Source organism: Asterias rubens, chromosome 6, assembly GCF_902459465.1.
Source record: "Asterias rubens chromosome 6, eAstRub1.3, whole genome shotgun sequence".
NCBI lineage: Eukaryota > Metazoa > Echinodermata > Asteroidea > Forcipulatida > Asteriidae > Asterias > Asterias rubens.
The window spans coordinates 10144447-10171661 of NC_047067.1; the positions used below are offsets into that span (position 1 = coordinate 10144447).

The 27215-nt window shown below is 38.6% G+C and overlaps 1 protein-coding gene across 2 annotated transcripts; it reads right to left on the reverse strand.

The window, feature by feature from the left end:
- LOC117291315 (ubiquitin carboxyl-terminal hydrolase 47-like) lies at positions 1–26964 on the reverse strand. Of its 2 annotated transcripts, none has more exons than XM_033772955.1 (25): positions 26851–26964; positions 22135–22338; positions 21591–21707; positions 20833–21019; positions 19980–20076; positions 19311–19456; positions 18503–18642; positions 18076–18165; positions 17005–17198; positions 16666–16732; positions 15997–16217; positions 15186–15364; positions 14142–14254; positions 13676–13780; positions 11845–12052; positions 11286–11401; positions 10738–10860; positions 10303–10429; positions 8993–9733; positions 8061–8152; positions 6965–7129; positions 5915–6149; positions 5210–5340; positions 4596–4774; positions 1–3297 (listed from the first exon to the last, which is right to left on the reverse strand). In XM_033772955.1, exons 1-25 carry the CDS (start codon positions 26884–26886, stop codon positions 3129–3131), a joined length of 4182 nt encoding a protein of 1393 aa, XP_033628846.1. In that variant the 5' UTR covers positions 26887–26964; the 3' UTR covers positions 1–3128. The 2 variants fall into 2 exon arrangements, with proteins under 2 accessions (XP_033628846.1, XP_033628845.1); XM_033772954.1 differs by having other exon boundaries at positions 15997–16241.
- Positions 26965–27215: the final 251 nt, after the last annotated feature.

The window sequence follows — 27215 nt, forward strand, 5'->3', positions numbered from 1 at the left end:
AACTTCAACGACCAATTGAGCTCAAATTTCCACAGGTTTGTTATGAAAATAACCAATAGTGTCCAGTGTCTCTAAGACCGGTCCCATCTCCCCCTTGACAATCAGGGTAGAGCTGCTGAAGCACAAAAAAGTAGCAAAGCACAAACAAAATACTGCTTACCAGAATATGGTTACTATCCAAACCGTTAAGCAATATTTTCTGATTATAAAGCAGCTGTATGATAATTGGCCCAGGTCTTGGTCTCGGTCTCCGACTATCAGGTCTTGACTATATCATGTCTCGACCTCAACACTATTACCAATACACAGGGAAATGCGTAAACCAGCACCATGATTGTTAAGTTTCCACAATAGACCGTATTGAGTAACTCCTTTTTGCTATGAAAAGTCGCCATCTTGTAGGGCAAACCGTATGCGCGTCCAAACGCGTAAATCATTGAAGCCACAGCATGCAACATTCCCTGTTTGATTTCTATGGCACATGCACGCACACACGCACGCACACGCACAGACGCCATCTTGTAGGTCAGACATTTGAGCCGCGTGACGTCATATTCAATACGGTCTATTTTCATTCACAACCAGTTAATGTCAACATAAAAGTCATATAAACATAAAGTGCGGTATGGCCTGAGACCATGCATGGGTTATGATATAACTTGAGACGGGGCAGTACATTTTAAAGTCATAAACATAAAGTCAAAAACCACAAGGGAAAGTTGGTGTAACTATGGCACATAAAATCCGGAGGTGAGAGGTTCAAACTTGTTACGGTACATTGTACCCATAGTTTACTTATATGGACCAAGTAAGTTTCCCTTTTGGTTCATTACTGGATCTCTAAGAAATCTCAAAAACACAACAATAAACTTCAACCAAAGTAATAATTTACAGAAAAAAATAAAACAAATGATGATGAGCAAATAAGGTAAGTAATTCTCATATTAATGCTGATGTTTTGATTGTCTTCACACTGACTTTTAATGAAACTTGAACATTTCCGAGAATTGCCTGGTTTTGGCGTTGTATACACATCTCTAATGGTCACCATGGTCGAGAAGGTATGATTTCAATTGGGTTGATCTGAGAGATGAAGTGCTAGAGCTACATGCACAGGTTTCTTTCGGTACAAATGTTACTGTACAACTATAATTACAAAACTTCCATCCCAGAAAAAGAAGAAGTAAAACATGTTTCATTGTTTTTAAGTATTTAATAACCAACAAACATTTATAATTGTCTGTGAGTTGCGCGCTTGGTTTTGGCGTTGTATACACATCTCTAATGGTCACCATGGTCGAGAAGGTATGATTTCAATTGGGTTGATCTGAGAGATGAAGTGCTAGAGCTACATGCACAGGTTTCTTTCGGTACAAATGTTACTGTACAACTATAATTACAAAACTTCCATCCCAGAAAAAGAAGAAGTAAAACATGTTTCATTGTTTTTAAGTATTTCATAACCAACAAACATTTATAATTGTCTGTGAGTTGCGCGCTTGGTTAGGCTTTAAAGACCAATCCATAAGTTTTAGTACCGCATGATGCGTTGCCATTCCTGTGACATTGGCAGCGTAAAATTTTCTAACGAAAGAAAAGGGAAAATCTTTTTCTTTTTTTATCGGATTAAAGTGTCTTCCTCAACAACTTACAACTTCTCTGGCAAGACAGCATGATGCAACGATAAAGAACACTAACCATAAACATTGCAACTGAAATCTGAAATCGACAGACAGTCTATTGGCGAGTGTAAGTGATACAGAAACTGCATGATTGGATTTAAAATAAGTTTCATCAACTTGATTTTTTTGATAGAATTTCAGTAGTCACTTTCGAATTAGTTGTCAGTATTTTAAAGTTTGTTTTACATCACTATGTCAATCAATCACTATGTCATTCAAAATCATAGAAAATCGTTGAGGAAGACACTAAAAAAGATTTTTAAAAAGACAACAGTTTACCATGTCTGTTTGCACAGAACCTTGAGCTGCTGACTTTTTGACTTTCCAGCTTTATCCATGGTGGTTGGGGTCACAAAACAAAATGTCTGCACATATTTGGTCTAGAGCATCAAACTCAAGTTGTGATGGCCGAGTCATCTAAGTGTGGGTCAAATCTTACTTGAGACACCCGTGCTCTCGGGCAAGATCCTTAACTATAATTGCTTCTTAACACCCAATAGTAACTGGGTACCTGTGAGGGAAGTGATTGTTGATGCGAATAATTACCAACCTTTGCGCCCATTTGGCCACGAGCTGCATGCTCCAAAGGAATACAGATGGTTTCAGGGAGGAACAGGGGTAGTAATAGTGTAAGCCATTGTATACAATGTTTAAAAAAAACGCATAATAAATGCATATCATTATTACCGTTTCTCATCTATCCTGATTATTGAGGTTTGCAGTGTAGTCCTTGAACATGTTGAATCTTACGCGCAGAAGACACAAGGGTTTAAGTAGTCATTGTAGAGTCAATGGTATCCTAAGCAGTGATTATAAAGAAGGTTCGGGCAACAAACATGTTTTTCCATGATGGTTCTTCAAACACTCTTCAAAAGTTACAGGGCATCAAGCATTGAGCCTCTTTCGAGTTTTAAAATGCTGCAGTACATAGCAGTTCTTCATTTTTTACTATAATGTAAGACCAACAACGTTGATGCTTGGCTTTGTTGAGCATGCTATACCAAGCTTCTGCTGAACTTGTTAAAATTTCCTTAGTCGAGTTGACCTTGCACTGTCCCTGTATGTACATGTATATCACCAGGGTATAAAGTGTGTAGTTCTACGCCTTGGCTTGCCTTGCCAATGCTGTAATATATTGATCTCCACTTTGATCCTGCAGTCTGTCTGGATCTTGAGGTCAAACTCACCAAGTAGCGATGACTGATCAGAGTTCCTCATGCCTTGGAGTATTACATGTATACTAGTTTGCTTTTCACATTGGCCCTGTACTGGCTGTGACTCTGTGTTCAACCTACGGGCACACTCTAGGCAAAGCAACATAACTTTCAGCAATTTTTAAACCATGTTGACCTTCTACTCTCTGTAACGCTGATAGGTGTATACTATAAACGAGTCTATGGGTAGTGAAATATATTCTTGCCTTGACAATTATGCAATTTGGCCTTTTCATGTCGACGATGACGATGTACTATCTGTGTAGATCTTGAGGGCACGTTCTTTGCGAGGCGATGGGTAATTTGGTTTCGTGGTGGTCTTGGCTAAACGTGAATTCTCCTTCTTTTGGATTTCTTGTTTTTCTTCCTCGGTCAGCTCTTTGATGGGTTCTGATCGGTCACTGAAGGAAGCAGAAAAAAGAAGAAGATAAAAAATGACATAATTTCACACGGTTCTTTTTTCTGTTTGGTCACTACTGCAGGTAATAACTGTATGAAAATAACTTAAACAAGGGGGCCATTTCATAGAACTGCTAACTGGTAAACAATTTTTGTATTTGTTGTTGTCATTGTTGTCCATGTCTGGGTTGTTGTCATTGTTGTCCATGGTTGAGTTGCTGTCTTTGTTTCTTTTGTTGAGTTGATGTCATTGTTGTCCATGTCTGTTGCTGTCACTGTTGTCCATGTCTGAGTTGGTTGCCTTTGTTGTTAAATGTTGCTGTATCCACGTATTTTGGATTTTAAAACAATTTTAAATGTTGTCCCATTGTTGTACATTTTATACTAAAAAATATTTAAATTTTTAACTTTTCTTAATGTTGTAAAAATAAAACTCAATTCAGCCTCCTTAAGGCTGTGAAGCTTTCATTTGTGAAATAAACCAATCAATAACCATAATAATAAACAAATATTTATTTAGAATTTTCTAACTATATCAAGAAAATTAGGCTGCCAGCTGGCATATCACTATGGATTTGCATCATTACGTCATTCCTTTTTTATACAGTAACTACCGAAAGGTTTTACATGCATTTTAGTATAATTATGGTTATGAAACGAAAAATCAAACAATCAGCTCAACATTTGTCGTTGGGCACCTCAGTGAGTTTGGGCCAAGGCCAAAATCAACAGTTTAAGCAGGAGAGAACAAATTCACAGTGTATCGAGGGAAAAAAAGTTGACAAGTATTTGGTGCTCAAACTGCAAATACCCTGCTTCAACTTGTTTATTTATCTTCATTTATTTTTGTGGTTTGCATCCAAGTAGAGCAGCCAGGTCCTATTTCCCTGATTTCCACAACAATTTTGTGATAAAACATGGAACAGGGCTTTACCTGAATCGAGATGTCCAGGGCCTAATTTCATAGCGCTGTTTAGCAGTCGATTTTGTGCTTACTGTGCAATTTCTATTTCATAGCGCTGCTAACCGTAAGCACATGAAAAGGCATGCTAACCTTCTGGTGCTTACCGCACGGAAATAAATGACGTCACAATGCAAATCCACGGTAAACAGGCAACATGGCCGCCCAATTTTTCTGCTAACCTAAGCAAACTTTTCTGCTACAGTAAGCACGCAAATTTGCTTACCGTTAAGCAGCCCTATAAAATTGGGCCCTGGTTGTATGTGGGAATAATGATGTGCATTACACACACAGACAAATACAAAAAGAAACAAATTGCAGCATGGTTTGTGATCTTACCAATAGTAGATGACAGCTCCATCATCACTGATGTACAACGGCCAAGAATTAAGAGAAGTTACTTGAGGATTCCATTCCAGGTCTGACTGCATCTCTAGTAAGGACACCTCACATGGAAACGTCCCCTTCCCCTTAGCAAAGTCTATGTTCTCAGGACTGATGTCACTCAATGCTGATAACTGCAGAATGTATGTATATACAAAAGTTAATAATAAGTATTTGCAGAATGATCTGTGAATGATTGAAAACGATCTGTTATCAATTCACTTCAGTATAACAAGCCAGGTTCCAGCCAGGTTCCTATAGATTGATGATACCCAAGTCAGCATCCTTACGGATGACGGAGTGTGGCACTAGGAGTACGTGTAGGTGGCTGATGGATGATTTGGGTCAAAAGCCCAAATCAGTTAAAGGAACACATTGCCTTGGATCGGTCGAGTTGGTCTTTGAAAAGCGTTTGTAACCATTTGTTATAAAATGCACATGGGTAGAAAGATGTTGTAAAAGTAGAGCGATCTCTCATAATTACTTTTATTTTATTTTTTCAAGTTCCCGCTGATGCTAAAATGACAAGAAAACAAAAATCTCTATAAAAACTAATGATTCTGACGTACCCTCTTCTTGAGTTCTGCAACAGTGCAGTCAGACAGTAGGACCTCTTCAAATGGATCTAATTTGAACTCTGAAGGGCGCCACCTTCTGACAAACAAAACCAGATGGGTCGGATCAACCAAAGGTTCATCACCTGAAAAAAAAACAAAGTTAGTGTAATTAGTCAAGACCAGCAACAGTTTGCTTGAAAGTTGGGCTCTTCGATCAAATTTAGTATTTTTAAGCACATCTATACCCTCAAATTAAAACGATATAAAATGTCAGTTTATTAGATACACTTTCAAAATGTTCTTCAGTATAGGGGTGAGATTGTATGCATAAGAAAAATCCTGAACATGATAGGTTTCTCTTGATGTGGCAAAGCTTACTTACTTTACAAGATTTTAGATTTTCAAGGTTTACAAACTCTCTCTACACTGAACATCCTTTTAAATTAATATACAAATACAAAGGTTAAGTCACATACAAGGGCTGACATTCTTTTATGTGTAATGGCAGTTTCATGTGTTTAAAAAAGATCTGGAGGCCAAGGATGTTTAATGAATAATCTTGAAATCAGAAAAAAAAATCTTGACGAATCACAAGCCTAATTCTATGTTTTGATTCTCGTCTTGTAAATAAAATTCCATTTCAGTAAAGAAGTCCTTCGGAATTGTGGATTTTCTCCCAAAATTCAAGCCCCAAGAGTACCCATAAAAACCACTTACGTTCCAAGATCTCCACAAAGACTTCCCAGTTGGTGAATATCGGGATGTCATCTTCATACAGCTGGCTGTCAATGTAGATGGCTCCAGGGTTCTTCCAAGCCTTCTTTCGTAGTCTCAACCTCTTCAGGGGAATCTCCAGGCCACATTTCTCTCTCAGCTCTGGGACGAGCTCCGTCTTGGATTGTATAACTGACATCCCTTTCGCAAAGACACAGTCAAAGAGGTACTTGCAAGGCTGGGGGAAACAAACGGATTCAGTGAGGAAGATGATCTGAAACTTTGCATGGTGGGAGTATAATCAGGTGAGTTTTGCGGTAGCACCATGGGAGCAAACGAGGGGTACTCAGGGTCTTGAAAATTCGTTTAAAAACAGCAAGGTCGTTCACACCAACAATATCCACTATCACAGGTATCCATTTTCAACATACTTAAGTGTCTTGCAGGACCACAAGTGTCACGACTAGGATTCAAACCACACTTGCTTGCGCTTGATGCGCTAGACCACTAAGTTATGACACGAAAAGCAGCTACATATTGACCACGATCATGAATAGGGGCAGAGCCTACATTTGACACAGGGTTGTTTTAACATTTTTAAAGCCATTGGACACCTTCGGAACAGAAAAAAAATCAAAAGTACACAGATTTACAAATAACTTACAGGGCTTACAGACGGTAATGGTGAAAGACTTCTCTTGAAATATTATTCCATGAAATGCTTTACTTTTTTAGAAAACATTAAAACAATATCAATTTTCGATATCGAGAATTACGGATTAATTTTAAACACATGTCATGACACTGCGAAACGTGTGGAAACAGGGTGGGATTTCCCGTTATTTTCTCCATACTCCGATGACCAATTGAGCCTATATTTTCACAGGTTTGTTATTTTATACATAAGTTGTGATTGGACAATACTGTTTACCGAAAGTGTCCAATGGCTTTAAACTGTATTTTTTTCTGAGGTTTTCAAACTGTAAGGAGCATGTTTCATGGATGAATGCTTTATAAATTGTCATGATTATTTGTGAATAATCCTTCACATACCTCTGGACTATTTGCTGTTAGTTGATAGATCTTTACTCTGTACTCCCCCTTCTTGAGTGCTCGGCCGAGTTTAATGATGACTTTGCTGTCTTCACTGTATGACTGCAGAGTCTCTGTGAGTCGGATGCTCTCAAACTCTTGACTATTAGCATACACCCTATAAACCTGTCCATAAGATAATTAGAACCTTTGTTTAAGTACAAATAGGAATACAAAAAGGGAAACCAATAAACGAAAAAGTACTTTTCTTTTGCACAAATGTGACCCGCTACGTGAAAATGAGTCAGATGTCGCCCAATGCATTATTAAGTTTAATGTGAAAAAGAAAAAGAAAAAAAAAAACTATTATTTTTTTTTTTTTACTTTTTAAGATCTTTATTTGCATGGTTAACCTTGAGAACACTAACTTTAGGCTATAAAGCTTTTAATACAACAATTTCGTGATCGTACTTATGTCTAATTTGTATCCTTTCGCGCGCAATGGTAGTTTAAAACATCACTTTACTTGTAATTCGTTTTTTAGAAAAAATGATGTATTGGCTAATTTCAAACGGGAGTAACTCATCAATGCAACACTCCCCAAAGCTTAGACATATACCAAATTACTGCTGCCGGTGTGTTCTTTCCAGCCATGCATACAACTCAATTCTTGAAATTGTCAACATCTGACTCATTTTCACATAGCGGGTCACAAATATGGTTTGGGCTTTCCATTGCTTGCGCACTTTTACATCTGTAGAGAGCAGGGATGTATTTCCTAACAATATCCTCATTGGTTGCCAAATCGATAATTGTGTCATAATCACAAAGTTTTGTAAAATAAATTCGTACAAATTTTGTTGTTCATTTTCACAAACTGGCGAATGTGTTTAGAAACTGATAAAATGTCAAAATAGTTGCAAGACTAAACAAACATATTGACTTAAGTTCTGTATGAAAAAGTCAGCTTTATTTTTTTAGTAAAATTAAAAAGAGAAAGCAGTTAGAAAAATAGTTTTAACCCATGCAGTATTCTACAAGCACTGAATTTCGGCTGTGGTGCAGACTTGCCACTTTGTTAAAACGGTGATGATATTATAAAAAAGTACTACAATACCTTGAAGTGTTGTGATTCCCTGCCAACGTAGGTCTCCAGTGACTTCTTGAAGACTGCTAGGGTCATTCTCTTATCCACATGCACTGCTAATACTTTAATCGTAAAACACCGGTCAACTTTCATTAATTACACGCTCAACAGCAAGTATACAATTTCATAGGTCCTTATGAACTTACATGTATAATTGTGTAAAAGGCCTGGACCCCATTTCATACAGCCTGAAAACACTAAAACTTGCTAAGCACATACAAATATCGCTTACTGAAACGGGTTAGCGTCAAATTACATTAGGTTTACATTGTTGTGACTGGTGTCCCGCTAAATTATTGCTTAGCAAAGAACTTTATCAAGCAGTATTTTCTGCTTTTACAGCTTTATGAAATTGGACCAAAGGCAAATGACCATCCCTGCTCATTAACCATCAAGCTCAAACAGTGTGACACGCAAGGGAATGCACAATGCAGCTATTTTTACTTGCATCTGCTTGTTGACATATTGTATCAGAATTTTAGCAAGTAGTTGCCCAATTTTAGAGAGCTGCTTAAAAACAAAATATGCTGCTTAGCAAGAATGAGCAGAATACCAGTCACAGATTATACATGTGATATGGTGTTTTGACTGGTAACCTTAGTCTGGTAAGCTTAATGTGCTTTAGGGACACATTGCTTTGGATCAGGCAAGTTGGTCTATGAAAAGCGTTTGAAACCGTTTGTTATGAAATTGCATGGTTTTCCTTTTACGTCATGAACTAACACCCCAAGCCAATTTGTGGAGTAAATCTTTTGACTCCACAAAATGGCCCACCGTTTTAGTTCGCAACCCTTTCAAAACTCTATGTAATTTGGCTCATTGGCCAATACAGGCAAAGATTTATTGAATGGTCTAAATATTGATACAAAAAACTTGATATTAAGAAGCAGCCTTCTACTTACATCTTGCGTTATCAATAATCTGCACAGGTTCAGCTTTGAAGTATCCATTCAACATTTTGGCATGCCTTGTATTTTCATAAATCTCATCTTCAGAGTCTTCATTGGGGTCATCATATGACGCCAAAGTCCCTTTAGTCTCACCCCCAGCACTGGGGTCTGGCTCAATGGGTATACTGCTGGATTGGTGGTCCACTAAACCCGTCACAGGAGAGCTGAGGGAAGAATGCGATGAAACGGGGGACGATACGGCTCCAGTGGAGCTCTGCTCGGAGTTCACTCTCTGTAGCTTGCTACAGTCCCCGCAGCCACTCTGACACCAACACGCACTGTCTGTTGTGATCCCTGCATCCCCTGATTGCACTTCGCCACCTGGAATGTCTACGTCCTCACCGACCTCCGACCTCATTAGCATATCTGGTTCTCCATCATCGGCGCCGTCCGGGCTGCCGCGGAGGTCGGCGAGATTACCGTCGCTGTCACCAGCCAGGTCGTCAGTGATCCTGGCATCGTTGAGAGACACAACGCCACTGTCCGTCTCACTGCCAAGGAGGTTGAGACCATTTTTGTCCAGAGGGTGGTCGTCACTGAGCGTTGAGGAGCTACCAGTGGGGCTTGGGGTGGGTGCTTTACTCAAGGCAATCTCCGTCTCCAGCTGTAGATCGTTGTATTTGTCTTCTGTGTTTGAGGATGTTGATGACGGACAAGGCGATGTACTGCTGCTCTTTGGTGGCTTAAACTCATCTACATCATTCAGATACACAAAGAGAAGACCAGGTTACTTTTGAAGTGTCTCAGAAGTCTAGATGCAAAGGAACATTACCATAGGCATGCCTGAAATACTGGACTGCTAGAACCTTGTGCTGGAGTGCAAAATTGTTGACTTGCCTTCAACCATAGGCTACTCCTAAGCCTGGGTCATACTTCCTGCGAATGCGAATGCCAAGTGAGTTTTTACGTCACATGGCTGTTATTTGTAGCGAATGTTTCGCAAGAGTTGAGCCCAAGTCGACTGATGCGAATTATTTGTTGCGAATTTGTGAAGTCAAAATTTGAATCGCATTCGCAGGAAGTATGAACTGGGCTTTAGTAACACCCTTAGCATCAGCCACAGCTGCCAATTAACCCTTGGCACTATCCATGTCATGGAAAATAGTCTAGCTACTTATTTGTAAGATGGAAATGTATATTGATGACTACTAAATCCAATAAGGGAACAAAACAAAGACAGCAACCTCCAGTGTGCTTTGTAAATTCTAAGTAATTAGTAAAGAGTCAACTTCATTAAACAATATGCCCAGTCATTAACCTACCTTGATCGAAGAGTGGTAGGGTAACCTGTAACCTTATTGTGTTTGCATATCTATCAAGCAGTTGATACAGTTTGGATTCAGGAAAGGGTACCTGACTGTCTTCAGTGTTGCTGCTCTCAACAAAAACCTAAAGGAAGAACAAATTAATGCCGTTATTTAATCATCCAGAGTCAAAGTTAATGGTGTAATGTATTGAGTCATGGTAATACAAAAGCACAGGGCATACAATTAAAAGTTCACATTACGAAAACAATTTGATTATGTCAACAAGCAGTCTATAACAGCAGAATCTCGGTGAAACAAACAAAACCTAGCTGAAAAGCATTTACAAGGAATTAAGCAACATACAAAAACAACAAAATTGAAAGAGTTATATTTAAACTATAACATTTGTTCAGCCAAAATTAAGCTTACAAAACGTCAGTTGACACCCACCTTATTGCTCTTTAAAAATCCTTCATTCTTCAGGGTTTTCTGTCCATTAACCAGTGGCTTCACTAGGGGCTTTACCAACGGTTCCAAAACGACCCGCATCGTTTCTAAACAAAGACCCGTCGTCTGCAAAGAGTAACATAAATTCAACCCGTCAATACATCAATTTACCATGATTATCATGCCTGAAAAATCCAATAGTATAAATATAACAACTGCTTTGAGTGATATGGTTAAAATTACGACTCACAAATTGAATCACAGGCCACTTTATTTTCCCCCGAGGCGAAGCGAACAAAAACAGGAATAGTCTAAGGGAGTCATAGTTTTAATAATAGCACTATTTAAAACAATCAACATTTGTCTTACAACACTCCATTCTTAAAAAAAATCATTCAAATCTCGCACGAATAAGTAACACATTAAACGTACGTTCACATGGGACATATTAAAATTTCTAAAAAGTAAAACCAAACCTGCCACCATGAGCATTTTAGTTTGAAAAACATGTGTTTAAAAACATGTGTTTGGGCCTGTTTTTCATATCTCACCTGTGCAATCTGGACTTTGAAATCGTGGACCGTTGTTGTCAGATATGACCTCATACTGATTGGATTGGAAATGCTTTCTGTTTCCAGATCAACAACAAACAATTTGTTTGTCACTCCTAAAGGAAAAACGAAAACAATTGTATCAGGACTCAGCTAGGATCAAAAGCCGACTGTAATATATAAAAACAAAAATATGTTGAACACCTTAAAGGCACTGGACAACTGGTAATTGTCAAAGACCAGTCTTCTCACTTAGTGTATCTCAACATACGCATAAAAAATTAAACTGTGAAAATTTTAACTCAATTGGTCATCAAAGTTGCAAGAGAATAATGGAAGAAAAAACTTCGCTCGTCCCAGAAGTTGTGTGTTCTCCATTGCTTGCTACCAAGAAAGTTTTTATGCTAACAATTATTTAGAGTAATTACCAACAGTGCCCAGCGCCTTTAAACACATCATCTTTTTGAACCTGAGAAATTTAGGGATAAGTCTCATTTGGATCTGATGAGAGAATCCTAACAATATGAGAATCTTAGATTAACGAGAATCTTAGACTTACCTCCAGCCTTGTAGACTGCAAACTCCTGATCTGCTTTCCTCGTCTCAAGGAGCAGATCAAAGATATAAGACGTCTTGACACCAGACAGTAACGTCCCCATCAGAGTGCTTTCATCTCCTTCAAATGATCTTTCCAGAGACTCATGGAACTCATCATACTTCACCAGACGGCACTGAACCAGCGGTGTGTGCTTGTCAAAAGCTAGCAACTACACAGACATCACAAGAAAAAAACAACATCACTCATTTGCAATGGTGTGTGCTTGTCAAAAGCTAGCAACTACACAGACATCACAAGAAAAAAACAACATCACTCATTTGCAATGGTGTGTGCTTGTCAAAAGCTAGTAACTACACAGACATCACAAGAAAAAAACAACATCACTCATTTGCAATGGTGTGTGCTTGTCAAAAGCTAGCAACTACACAGACATCACAAGAAAAAAACAACATCACTCATTTGCAATGGTGTGTGCTTGTCAAAAGCTAGTAACTACACAGACATCACAAGAAAAAAACAACATCACTCATTTGCAATGGTGTGTGCTTGTCAAAAGCTAGCAACTACACAGACATCACAAGAAAAAAACAACATCACTCATTTGCAATGGTGTGTGCTTGTCAAAAGCTAGCAACTACACAGACATCACAAGAAAAAAACTACATCACTCATTTGCAATGGTGTGTGCTTGTCAAAAGCTAGTAACTACACAGACATCACAAGAAAAAAACAACATCACTCATTTGCAATGGTGTGTGCTTGTCAAAAGCTAGCAACTACACAGACATCACAAGAAAAAAACAACATCACTCATTTGCAATGGTGTGTGCTTGTCAAAAGCTAGTAACTACACAGACATCACAAGAAAAGAAAAAACATCACTCATTTGCAATGGTGTGTGCTTGTCAAAAGCTAGCAACTACACAGACATCACAAGAAAAAAACAACATCACTCATTTGCAATGGTGTGTGCTTGTCAAAAGCTAGTAACTACACAGACATCACAAGAAAAGAAAAAACATCACTCATTTGCAATGGTGTGTGCTTGTCAAAAGCTAGTAACTATACAGACATCACAAGAAAAGAAAAACATCACTCATTTGCAATGGTGTGTGCTTGTCAAACGCTAGTAACTACACAGACATCACAAGAAAAAAAAACATCACTCATTTGCAATGGTGTGTGCTTGTCTAACGCTAGTAACTACACAGATATCACAAGAAAAACAACATCACTTATTTGCAATGGTGTGTGCTTGTCAAACTCTAGTAAATACAGAGATATCACAAGATAAAACTAGATCATTTATTCAAATGCAACAGTTTGTGTTTGTGTTTGTCAAATGCTCGTAACTACATAGAAATTGCAAGACAAAACAACATCATTCATATGAAATGATGTGTGCTTGTCCAACGCTGGTATATACACAGAAATCACAAGACAAAATAACATCATTCATTTGCGACATCTGACTGCTACATTTTACATAAGAGTCATTAGCCCTGTATGCAGAATACAGTGAAGTGTTCTCTAAGCAAGTCTAATTTACATCTGAGCTAGCCAGGGGAGGGTTGAACATTAGTAACTGACATTTCTGTAACTAAGATTTGAAATGTAAATATTGCAAAATAAATCCTGACTCAATGTGTTGTGATTATTGTTATTTTTCAACATCTTCTTGGGCGACCACAATAAAAAATGATTCACTAGCTCCTGCTCTGATGCACAAAGTCAAATGGAAAGAGGCCACAGCTGGTGGAGTCATCAAGAAAACAATATGAACTCCTGGCCTGGATTTGGTCTAATCTAACACCAGGTAGGTTATACAGACCTTGTGGGCTATTTCCGTTGCTTCGCTGAGTGTCTTGTCTTTGTGGACTTCCAGCCTAGCTTCAACAGGCTTCCCTGTCATTGGGTGCACACCAAACAGTTTGATCTATACAGAGAAACAATAAGAGATCCATTCAAAGCTACAATGTACTATGGGCACGCTTTGTGGTCATGGAGCCAATGGAATTGATTTCCCGAGTCACTTGTCTTTGTCTAGAGTAATCAAATAGGGTTACTGATTTTACTACTTGATGCCAGTGTTCGAAATTAATGGTCACAATATTTTGCGCCACATCACCTTGTGCTATGTAGAGGAATTGGTCTCATACTCCACAATACCATGCAGGAAAATGGTGAATGTTGAAGCACCTTGAGTGTCACTGATTGACAAAATTGAATGCAATATAAGAAGCCACTATTATTATTATTATTACTGTGGCTTTTATGGGCCCCTTTTTTCGGCTCACCTTGCAGGTGTTTCTATCAATCTCCCTCTGCCTTCTCTCTTCCTCTTCTTCATTCTGTAGTCTCACCATTAGCTCCTTGATGTGCGAGGGGAATTCTTCAACAGTGGTAAAACCTGCAGGGGAGACACGATCACAAGACCATGGTTTCAACTTCCATTTTCTAGCCTCATCATTCTGTAATTCCACTGAACTTTATGTCAGCGATTCCAAAAATGTAAAGCCAAAGAGGCAAAAAAAAATATCAAAAAAATTAAAGCATTTAACCCGACCCACCGGCTGATTACTGGCTGAACCCCCTGCTACTACTAAATAATAACAAGTAGTTTTTTTTATATAGCATTATCTTCCAGTACGCGCTAATCCACCAATCAGAAGCTTGAACTACTAGGGGGATAAAAACATATACGCTACGACCTCTGTTTTATATCCTACTTCCTCTGTTTTTATTACACAGTGTGTATTGTGAAATGTCATTTTGTCACGCTCCGTATACGGACAGTACAAAAATTACATTCTAAACTTTGTGCGCGTGAAAAAAACGCTCTGAAATTTCAAATTTTGCGCATTTCAAGTGAGACTGGAAGATTAATTCGTTATCACATGCGCGCTCGTGAAATACGAAAAAATATAGCGCGTCTGCATCCCATATCCAACTCTGCCTTCGGCCTCGTTGGATATGGGCCGAGAAGCGCTTTATTTGTTCGTATTCCACTCACGTTTGTATCATAACTTATAATAACCATTTCAATGCACTTTATGTTAGTGCACTGGACACTGGGTCAATTTCTCTTTCAGCTCCCTGGGGTACCAAGTGTTGTGAAACACACGTCTAGAAAAAAAAAACTAGTACACTTACCATGTACATACTTTGCCTTGTTTGTGGCACAGTTTGCTTCTACTTGCACCACCCTGTTATGTTGCCACTACAAATGGTATGTCTCATACTCACCCCCCCCCCCCACCCATAACAAAACAAAAACAAAACGAACAAACTAAACAAAACAACAGTTTTGAAAGCATTATTATGACACCTCATGTACTTGCCTGCATTCTTTGTTGTTTCTATCTGTCTGTACATCAACATGTACGCATTGGGCAGAGTGCTAGTAGGTGCACATCTCCCTGGTAGAGCTTCAATACCATATGTACGCCTAATGTCTTCTTTCGTTGCATGTGTTACACTCGTGTCATTGAAGCAGTACCATCTACCGTCAGTGAAAGACCTTAGAAGGAGTCAATCAAATACAGCGGTGAAGCGACTTTAGATTTGTCAATTTTAATTTATACCCTTACACCGATGTGTGTTATTACTCAGTACTTTCCAATGTGTAAAGCACTGTGTACTAAGTAATTTCCAAAGTTCTGTGGAAAAATCACTAGGCATATTACTACGAACCCACGACCCTTGCAATTCTGGAGCAGTGTCTTACCAACTAGACCACAGAGATTGCTCGGTAGCTAGCGGCAGCTCAAGTCCTATATTTTAGCAGCGGGTATTGCAGAGATTTAATATTAATAACAGGATAAAGACAAGATTATTTCAGTTAATAAAACCTGTAACAAGATGAACCCTCCAAGTTTAATCTCCCGGGCAGTACTTTTTATGCACCATCTAGCATTAATCAGCATCTAGCAAAAGAGTCCAGAACTCTCCTTAAGACAATCAGAGCATACTGATAGAAACTTGGAGCTGTCAACTACCGGTATATTCAAAATACACTACATGTATATTCAAAAGAAAATTACACATGGCACCCTCGCAAACCTCACCTAATTATACTCCCACCATGCAAAGTTTTCAAATCCTTCTTAACCCTGCATTTACCCTACCCCAAATGTTAACAAGTTGACTTACTTAATATATGCATAGTAATGTCCTCCATTAGCCGTGCCAGAGTGCACCATGATGGAGAATAACTCGTACAGATACGGACCGTTGGTCTGCGTCTCTTCCGGCGTTGATACCGATGCTGCTTGCTCCACGTCGATCCCTTCATCTATCGTATCATCCGGACTTTCACTCCGCCGTCGAGCGTTTGTCAGGTTGTTGAGGTTCTCCAGATTGTGTTCATCACTCTGTGTATCCGATGCAACATTCGTCTGAATTAGAAAAGTTTTTGAGTTTTGATCTTGTGAGTACAAAACCAAAACTTTGAAACATTTGGTTTTTCACTATTTTCTTGATTGAGTTTAAACTTTCACAGGGTTATTATTTCGTGTATGTTTGTTGGGTCAAGCTAGTTTTTGACAATCGCCAATAATATTGTCTTCCTTTTTAGTGCGGTGGTCAAAGAAGAGGTTGACATGGTTTGAAAGATTCTCAAAGTTAAAGGTTATTTGTTAAGAATCATTTTCCCACAAAATGATGAATGTTAACATTCAAACTTTAAAAAGGGAAATAAAAATCATTTCAGTACCCTGGCAAACTCAACACTGAAAAATATTTCACACCAATTTTATTCTTTGAAAAGATGGTGTTTTTTTTACTAACCAATACCCTATTCCCTAAACTTGACAAGCATACCTCATCTCCTTCTTCCTCTTCATCTTCCAGGAGTTTGTTCATGTTCAAAATTTCAGGAAAGCTCACTCTGTCGACAAAAATTTACATTTTTTAAAATACAATTGTCATCAGCTACTACTTGTCTTACTTTCCTAAAAGGTTAAACCGAACTTGCGACTTAATTAGCTGTTTCTACTTATTCCAATCGGAACATTGGCCCGACTTCAAAAAAGAAAATCAGATAAATTTTAAGAATACAAGTTTTGAAGAAGTCTAGTTATCTCTAAATTCTTACACATTTACAACATTCGGGAATGTTTCTGCTGAACAAATAATAATAATAATCTACTCTTCACTTACTTGTCATTGAGCTTGAGTCTGGTGTACGTTGAGTAGTCAAAGTCAAATCTCTTGAGTTGTAAGGTTAAGACATAGGGGAAGGATTGGAACTTGAGCCCCTTGTGAGCATCGCACTTCTTGTCACAACGCTCACAGAAATACTGATTGGTATCGTTGAGTGTCTCTGGTGAGATGAAGGCTTGTAGAGCTTCTTGCTAACAAACCAAAGGAATAAAATGCAAATAATATAACACTTAAAATAACAGACATTCTTAGAAATAAGCAATGTTCATTTGATGTTAATTTTAAAGTTTAAAGACACTGGACACTATTGGTAGTTGTCAAAGACCAGTCTTCTCATTTGCTGTATCTCAACATATGCATAAAATAAAAAACCTGTGAAAATTTGAGCTCAATTGGTCGTCAAAGTTGGGAGATAATGAGAAAAAAAACACCCTTGCCACACAGTTGTGCGCTTTCAGATGCTTGATTTCGAGACCTCAAATTCTAAATCTGAGGTCTCAAAATCAAATTCGGTTGAAAATTACTTCTTTCTCAAAAACTACCTCACTTCAGAGGGAGCCGTTTCTCACAATGTTTTACAACCTCTCCCCATTACTGTTTACCAAGTAAGATTTTGTGCTTATAATTAATTTGAGGTAATTACCAATACTGTCCACTGCCTTTAATTTACTAGCATTTTGTGAAGTTGCAAACTCTGTGATTAGAACTGCTTAGAGAAAGTATTGAGCTGTCAACTCTCCCCGATTCTACAGAAAATTCCCTGAACAACCCAATCTTTCCATGTTCTGATGAACAAAATTGAAAAACTGGAGGCAGTTTGTTTAAAGTTGGCTTACAGTGGCTTTACATCACACTTTACCAGCAGGACAAAAGCTTTACAGTATTAATACAGTACAAAATGCCTATTTCTCTTGCCATGCAAAATTTAAGAAATAAAATTGGATTCAATCATATTTTTGAGGCTGACACACATGGTTGAAGATTTTGCAGATTTTGTATACACTTTGTAATCTTGAATGGAGGAAACTTAACTTAGATAAAATAAGAAAGAAAATCAAAGCAACTTACCACACTACTATTTGTTTTTGTAGATCCAAACGGTCTAATCACCAAGGGGATATCTAAGAAGCTATCCTTCCTTGCACTCTCATTTCCACACTATAAAAGAGAAAGATTTTCATTATCAATCAGTAACCAAACCATAATAACACATAACCAAACATTCCCTTTTAAAAACAGGAGAGCTGGGGGTCGCAGACTCCAGTACATTTTTCTTTGTTCAGCCCACAAAAAAAATTAAAATTTACCAAGTCAGATTCCCTTGTGGTTTTTTACTTAATAATACAATGTAATAGCTCTAAGCCCCCCAATATATGATAGATTGGCTGTTGTCAGCTTGGTGTTCATATCCTCTTGGTGGAGTTTGCCGAGTTCCCTAAACAGGAAGATAACCTTAACAAACAAACAAACAAACAAACTAACATTCATGTATTACCTCCAGACATTTGACATAATCCTTCATTTGACCCTGGTAGAGTCGATTGATCAGGTCTTCATTCTCCGTATTCTTGAACTTTGTTTCCAGGGCATCAAACATCACACGACAAAGCTCCTGTACGTCATGCTGATGCCATGCTGCACAAACAATCAAAAATATCAAATCATTATCATGTTCATTAATTGTTCCCTTCGTGAAAAACATTCAACATACTGTACATAAAAATTGGTATACTCCATTTTGAGAAAGAGGTTTTACAAATTTTATAAGCACTGTTTCTCTTCTTAAAATTTTCTCGTTTTCCCAATGTCTATATTTTCACAAAAAGCTTTCAACTCTATAGATAAAACAGAGTAACACTAGCTAGCGGTTAGTATTCAACCTTCTGAGGTGCAGATGTCATACATGAACCAGTGGAGTAATGAGCTTTCCCAATAACTAATATGACTAAAGGCCAAAACAAATGCCCGTTAATAATTTAGTGTCTTATCTGGTTTTTGCCCTTACACCCATGTGTTCGAGTATACAGACATCTGTTCTATAGCATGGCAAAGGTAATTGGTTCTAACCCCACCAGAGTGATATGCCTGTGGAGTTTTTTTTTCACAGAACTTGGGAAAGGATTAAGTTAACAGAGCTTATTACACCTCGACGAAAGGACAGCACAGAATAGTATTCTTAATCCCAATTTAAATCAAACATCTAATAATTGAGTGTCCCCAAATTTCACTTTAAAATATATAATTTCAATTTCACAGGAAAAAATATAAACACGATCTTAATCATAATCTGCAGCATAACATACCTTCATTACTATCCCACCCGAAGCTCCTTGTGACATCATAAGTCTCAATGGATCGTTTGGTACTCGTCTGAAGTTGAACAAACAATCTTTGAAGTTGATACGGGATGCTCTTAGTTGCATCTTCAATGGAGTCATCAAAGCACCATCTTAAGAAACAGGAGATAAACATTGCACGGTGTGAGGGCAAAGCTCAAAGGTCAGAATATAGTTGCTCAATGGTTAGAAAGATTTGACAAGGTATCATAACCAATTCTAAATTCTGATATAACATGTGTAAAGGCACTGAACACTATTGGTAATTAATCAAAATCATTGTTAGCATAAAAACTTACTTGGTAACAAGCAATGGAGAGCTGTATACAGGTATAAGACATTGGGAGAAACGGCTCCCTCTGAAGTAATTTTTCGCTCAAATATTTTAATTTGATTTCGAGACCTCAAAATTTGATTTTGAGGTCCAAAAATCAAGCATCTGAAAGCACACAAATTTGTGTGACAAGGGTATTTTTCTTCCATTATTATCTTGCAACTTTGACGACCAATTGAGTTCAAATTTTTTCATAGGTTTGTTATTCTGTGCTTATGTTGAGATACACCAAGTGAGAAGACTGGTCTTAGACAATTACCAATACTGTCCAGTGTCTTTAACTAAATAAGGAGATAACTGACCTGTATAAGGCATTTCTGAATTCTGGTGTCATATAGAGAGTCTGCAAGAGACTGTTGAGGTAACATGTCATGGCTTGGTTGATCAGTCCAACATAACCTGCACATTACAAAGTGTAACAACATGAATATTCATAGGCGATTTGAAAGTGCGGCTGCCAATAACTAGCATCTTTTGTTCATTCCTGATTTTAAGCCATGTACACCCCATGTATCAATCTAATTTGCAAAGCAAAGTGGGGTGTCACAATACAAATCACTATAATATAACTGACAACTCTTTTTAAGATCAATGTTAGCTCATTGTGAAATCAAGCCTAGGACTTGGTTACAAACTTAACATGGTTAACTGTGACATTTTGGCATGTAACCTGTTTGTGAAGCCAGCATTTGTCCATGGTTTGCAAAGTTTAGTTCTTACACAGCTCAACGGCTCTTTTCGCAACCGCAGCTTCCGCTTGATCTTCAACTCTGTCAACCTCGGATTTCAAATCTGAGCTCAAGCTGAAGCTATGATTCACAAACGGCCTAGGAAACAGTAACCCGATCACTGAGGCCATATCAGAATTGGCAGCTACTACTACTGCTATAAAGACTGTTGCGAAGAGTGTTGCTAAGGACATCATATACTTAAACACATGAAGCAACAATCCAGCCGAAGCTTTAGCCATAGCTGCTAATTCAGAAAAGGGCTGTACTATGAGAGGCTAGCTCCTGTACTCTAGCAAATTTTATGTGATTCTGTACAATATTTGTCTTGAAGAGAAGAGAACGAAGGAGTGACATTTGGAGTACATTTATTTACTCCGTAGCCACCAATATAACTTAAATAAGAATGTACCAGATGTAAGATTACCTGACTCTGACTTGGATGTGACCGATGATGCGTAACTATAATTATAGTCAGTAAACGATGCGCATGTATCTACAGTAGGTGCTTTGATCAGCGGCTGGTTGTCACTGTCTTCATTACATGCTGCTGCGGCTGCCATAGCGGCTATGTTATCATCACCATCGGTTACTGTGATCCCAGTAGCACCAGCCTGGAAACAGTATACAAAGACTATCAGTGTCAATCATTGGTGTTGGAATCAGACAAAGTTAGGAGGGTCACTTATCAAAAATGAAATCATGATTCACACTTTCATGTTTGATGAAGAATCTCTTCAATTCCGAGTAAGTCATATTTAACAATGGTGAGTTCAGGCCTTGAACTTTGATCTTGAAGGGGCACAGCAATTTCCCTCCGGTAAGGGGCACTTCTATGGGGAAAATGTAAAATTGCGTTTTTAATTTTGCAAGGGACCCTAAGCAAAAGCACAGTGCGTTTTTAATTTTGCAAAGGGACCCACAGCCATAGCATAGTGCAACCACAGCAATGGGAGACTTTTGAAACGATGGCAGCAGCAGACGTAACAGTATTTTTTTGCAGCTCTGAGCGTGCATGCACATGCTCAGTATTGCGCACTCAGGTCTGAGCACGCGCACTACTAGTGAGAACTGTGAAAAAGGACTGTCCAAAAGTCTACCATTGCTGTGGGTCCCGTGAGTTGTTTCAAAGCCTGTGGGTTGACTTGGAACAATCTCACTTGTTATCATACGTGCAATACTTACATTAATAGGTATCGGTTGGATTCCATCCTTGTCTTGGATCTGAAAGAAGTTCCTCTTGTTACCAGGTAAAAGACCAGCATCCCTGAGTGTAAGGAGGCTGAGCTTGTTCATTATAATCTGCCAAATAAAGACAAAATTCAGAAAATATTGAAATTAGATCGCCAAGATGGAAGTACCCAGTAGGATGAAATTATTTACCACAAAAAAATATTTTGAGGATTTTTTTTTTTTTAAGGATTTAAGAAAGGGTGAGGGTTAAGCGAGTGAAGAGGTCGAGAAATTAAGAAAGAAAAGGCAATTGCAATTGTCTTTGGCATTTCTTGTCTTCCAAAAACATGCGGGAGGGACGGCGCATTGTTTAATATTGTTCAGACAAAGAAACAGTAAAGTAAAACCGTTATCATGCTATCCTATTAAACTGTCCGTCTTCTGTATACCAAGCACTGTTTTCAGGCTTCATCCTTGCACTTGATATATCGAGTATACTCGATATTGAACTTTCGTTATATCGATAATTAAAAAACCTGAAATCAACGGACATTACCTCCTGGCCATCATTTCCACCCTTCTGCCAGACCAGATTAAATGTGTCAGGTTCATAGTTGGCCTGCCGTGCTATCTCTTCACACAGCTCCTGGACAGATACATGTTCCTGTAGATTGATGGTAATCTTACATCGGTTCCACTGGGGATTTGTGATATCACGCACTATACAGAGTACCAGTTGGCTGTCAGCAGAACTGTGGTCCTGAAGTAGAGAATGAAAAGTCATCATTAGACACAGGGCTCAGTCAGGTAACCCTGAAATAGGAGGGACCCAACCCAAGGTAAAGGCTATTTAAAAGCATGTTGGACGAGTTGGTCCTTAAAAAGCGTTTGTAACTGTTTTTTATAAAATGCATGGTTGGAAAGATGTTTTAAATGTAGAATACAATGATCCACACAAATTTGCCTCGAAATTGCGGTCGGCCAGATGTACCAAAGAAGAACCTAACAAATAACCTTGTTTGTTTAATGAATAACTGTAGTCACTGTACAACGTATATACGATAAAGAAAACATGTTTTTTAATTGGATTGTATTCGTAGAAATCAAATAAGCTAAATTTGAGCATGCAAAAATTGTGCGCTTAAAATTAACCAACTACTTGTTTTATTTGACACCACACAACTGACATAAATGTAGTCAGTTGTAAGAACCTGTGGCGAAACATAAACAGATTTTTTCATTCTCATGGCTACAAACCTACATTTCCTTGTATCAAAATAACATGTGTCATGGCCAAGCGGTTAAAAGCACCGGATTCAAGCTCTGGTGTTTGATCAGCAGAGTTTGGGTTCGAGTCCCGGTCGTGACACTTGCTACGTAAAACTGGGGAGGTAGTGCTTTCTGCTCTACCAGCCAGGCTTCGGATTGATGATACCCAAGCCTACATCCATACGGACTGTAAAGGGGGTAACCCTGTTTTAGCCCTAGGAGTAGGTGGCAATGGCCTCTCGAATAAAATAATTGTAGCCCACACCTTGAAGTGGCCTTCAGGCCTTGTGTGTCTGGCGACTTGCATAAAAAATAAAAAAAAATAAAAAACAGCTTATCTTTTTAAATCAGTTAATCACAATAACAGTTTTATCTTGTTTTAAATGCATGTCTGTATGCCTATCTTATTTTCTTATAATAATAATGAAACTGAAAGAAAAACTCAGTTCAGCTTACTTGTTTTGCATTCAAGTAAATTTGGTCAAATGCCCTTACGTGTTCAAAGATAAGTCCTGCAAATTGTTATTCACCTGCACATACATGTAGTCACATAATAAACTTATAATTTTGTAACTCTGTGCTCTGCTGTAGGCTTACCCTTTAGAAAGAGATATTAAAAGCAACTTTCAAAGCAATTGGTTTGTTTCAGGGTGTTTTTTTTTTCTGTGTAGAGAATTACAGCCAGCATGTAATTGTTATGTCTTATCACTTGCCCCTCTATGTCAATACTACATCAGACCCAAGCGACTACTCATACAGCGTCATCACGTTTCACCTGTCCTTCTTTATCCTTCACAGTGACTCGGGACTATTATGCCTGGATGTCTCATACCACCAAAAGCAATGTCTTATTGTCTTCAGCTTGTTTTCATTGAACTTTCAAACTTACCAATCCCATCAATTGGGAAGATTAAAGGGGTGACTGATAAAAAATTGGGGTGGGCAGGTTAAAAAGTTACTTCGATGCATACATTGTGTACATGTAGTTTGCAAACAATAACAATGAAGTGTATAAAGCCGTACTGATAAACCTGAGGCACAGGACACCTACGCATATTTCATGCCTTAAAAAGTGTTGTTTTTCTCAGCACAGTTGTCCCATCGGCGATAGTGATACAGGCATGAAAAGGCCCGGGTTTTTTAAAGTTGAAAAGAAACTGATGGCCCCAAAAACAATTCTTGTTGACAACTTTGGTAAATTGACAAGAACTTGTATGAAAGAAGATGTCAAAATATTTGTTGAAGGAGTACACATCAGTTATCAGTAGTGCCCCAGTTACAATGTTAGATTTGTTTTCACATTTCTGTATCCAACAGCCACTTTTTCACTTTCCTCCCAGCTATCGAAATGTGGACGGAAAAACCCTGTGTCTGTAAATTTAATAAACACCTTACATTTTTGTCTTTTACTAGTTTTAATAATATTTTAGGGCAAATAAAAATGCCAGTTGAGCATCCCCGCCTGCATCCTTTTTGGGGGTCGCATCTGGTTTTGTTACTATTCAATAAAAAAAATTAAAATAATAAAAAAAATTGTTGAATCCATCCTATCAAAAGGACTGGCCCAGGGGATGTAGCTGGATGCTCTTGAACCCATCTAACTGTCTGTTTCATAAATGCCTACCACCCAGCAAATCTTTTTAAAATACTAATGGAATAATCTGACCCTGTTAAACCCGGGTCCTCATGAAGTTAAGTTTGTGGTGGATTCAAGCTGAAGAATTGGTGGCTTGTTAAAATAAAAAACAAAAAGGCCCTCATCCTCCTTTTTTTCGAAAATCCGGACGATCAACTGGTATTTTCTTTTATTTGGCCTTACTATTAGTTTTGTATAAAACTTATTATATAAGAATAGAATTTAAATATGCATAGCCTTATTTTGTCAAAAGGGGTGTTACATGTACAAGGCAGTGTGACAGTATGTGTGCGCTGTCCGTTTACAATGCCCGCCGCAGGCCTGATACTTCACGGAGGCAACGGAGGCGATTGCCTCCGTTGCCCCTTGTCATTGCCTTGGTGCCCTTGAAATGCTCCAGTAGAAATTTACAATTTCCTCATAGGGTGCCCTTTGCCAAAGAGAAAATGCCTTGGTGCCCTTGCCCTTTCAAAAACGAAGCATACAGCCCTGCCGCCGTTCGCTCATATTATGTATAGCGCGCACGCTCAGTCGCACTGCCTTGTAACACCCCTTTAACAGAATGGTTTAGTCCAACTTGGCCGCGGCTCGGCAGGTCCATGCAGTTCAGCGCTTGGTGACCAAAACATTAAGCGTTGAACATATCGGGAAGTCAAAAAACATACGATATGCAACACAGGTCCAAATTCTCAACCTGGAAAATTTTTGACTGTTTCGCTCCGGGATCTGGTAAGTTTTTGTCATTTTTTCAAAAAAAAATTCTCAACACAACACCCCTCCAGCTATGAAATGGTAAGTCTCTCGGCCGCCCGTCCATGAGACTCCCTACTTGAGATGAACTGAAAGACGAGGGCCGCTGTGAACTCCTGAAGTGGAGACTAAACTTAACGTCACCTGTATGATGTCATACTAGACTGCGTGCCAATCGCCATTCATCGTACGTGAACGTACAGGGAGACTAAAGACTATAGAGACGAGCTACCGTAACTTTGAAGTACAAGTATCTGTGATTTTTATTCATTAATTGATAGAAGATTGCTTTGGCCAATCGATAATAAGTGATTTAATTGACTGTGGGTTTAACTAATGATTACACCGATTTACCCAATGTTGTACATAATTGTAAATAATTTTTGTTGTAAATATATTATCTAAATTTAACATGGTCTCATGTAGTCATTTCTTTGTGTGTTTTATTTAGTTTATTACTCGGGGTCATCACTCATTAGTTCTTTTATATAATATTGGGGATAGTGGTGACACTCGGGTAAACAACTCCTTACAAGGGAATGCTGTGGGCGTTGCGCGTATCGCGTGATGTGGCACACAACTGTCCCGGCCGTAGCGCTCGACCTTATAAGCAAAGGTGCAAGCAGGCCTGTCACGCCCATGTTTCAACACTTTTTACCGGTCATAAACAAAGGTTTATACACACCCACGTGACGTGCTCGCCACCAATGGACCATTCCGGCTTTCCACTAAGCTCCGCCCACCGCGCACGTGAGCAAGACACGTGTACGAACACTCCCAATGACATTCTGCACGATTCTGTCGCGCGTGCCAAACATACGCGCACGCATGACCGGGTTTGTCCGACCACAATCATTGCTGTGATTGGTCAAATGGGTGAACGCGCACAGTTTGATTGATAGGCCGGATCGATCCATAGGAATAGCGATACTGTCAGACTCGGAGGTATTTATGAATATTAATTAAGGACCCAAACTCCAAAGTAACTTTTTGTCATGTTGATTGTTGTCTCTGCACTGCTGCAGTCTTGGATTGTATAACATGGATAAAGATGAGACTCACTCATGAGCATCCCATAAGGTTTATCGCGAATAGCAAAATATCAAGAGAGGGCGCTGTTGAACCCAAAGGTAAGGTATTGCGTGCCCGAGTCGTAGGAACTGCATAGAAACTGCCCCATATTCCTTCCCACAATGCACTGCGGTTCTGAATCGCGATAAACCTTATAATACTTAATAAATAATAGAGCATATTGACACCCAGTTACAGTACACGCATCACTAAATAAGCCAAGTTGGTTTTGTCTTTGAAGCACCAAGTTCAAAGTTGGTTTTGAAGCCGTGTGGGTGGGCTCATCCATGACCATGTTTATGTACAGTTATAAACCAATACAAAAGCTTGAAATTTTGTAAGGCAATTGTACGGCTATTTGCATGATAGTGCGTTTGTTCTTTTCTATGTGTCATCGAACCAAAAAAAGTTAAACATAAAAAAAAATACCGACAGCAGCTCAGTCAGACAGAAGTGCCACCGCACGACAGTGTCGTGACAGACATGAAAGCAAACTAAAATAAAATAAAACCTTCAATAACTATGTGTCCAGTGTTTTCTACCTACCTCTGAAGGGACAATCTGCTTATTTACCGGAACCATTTCGCTTTACAAGTATCAATCATGAATATTTTTAGACTTCCAAAATGTTCACCCCGGAAATGGTGCGTCTAGCACGCATGAAGTATGACGAAGGTGATTCCCGTATGATATGTGCAGCGCGCAGCAAAATGACTCACAAGTAGCCCAAGCAACACGCTGTAGTGGTGCTGGTTTATCGCTGCTTTAAATTTATCTAAGCGCCCATTTGGGCGTGAAAACTTCAATTAGTCTTCTGATTCTACAATTAGTTTTACTTAAATAAAAACGTGCTTTTATTTAATAAAATGAATCGTTAATTCGCAATATTTAAAATAACTATTGAGAAAATA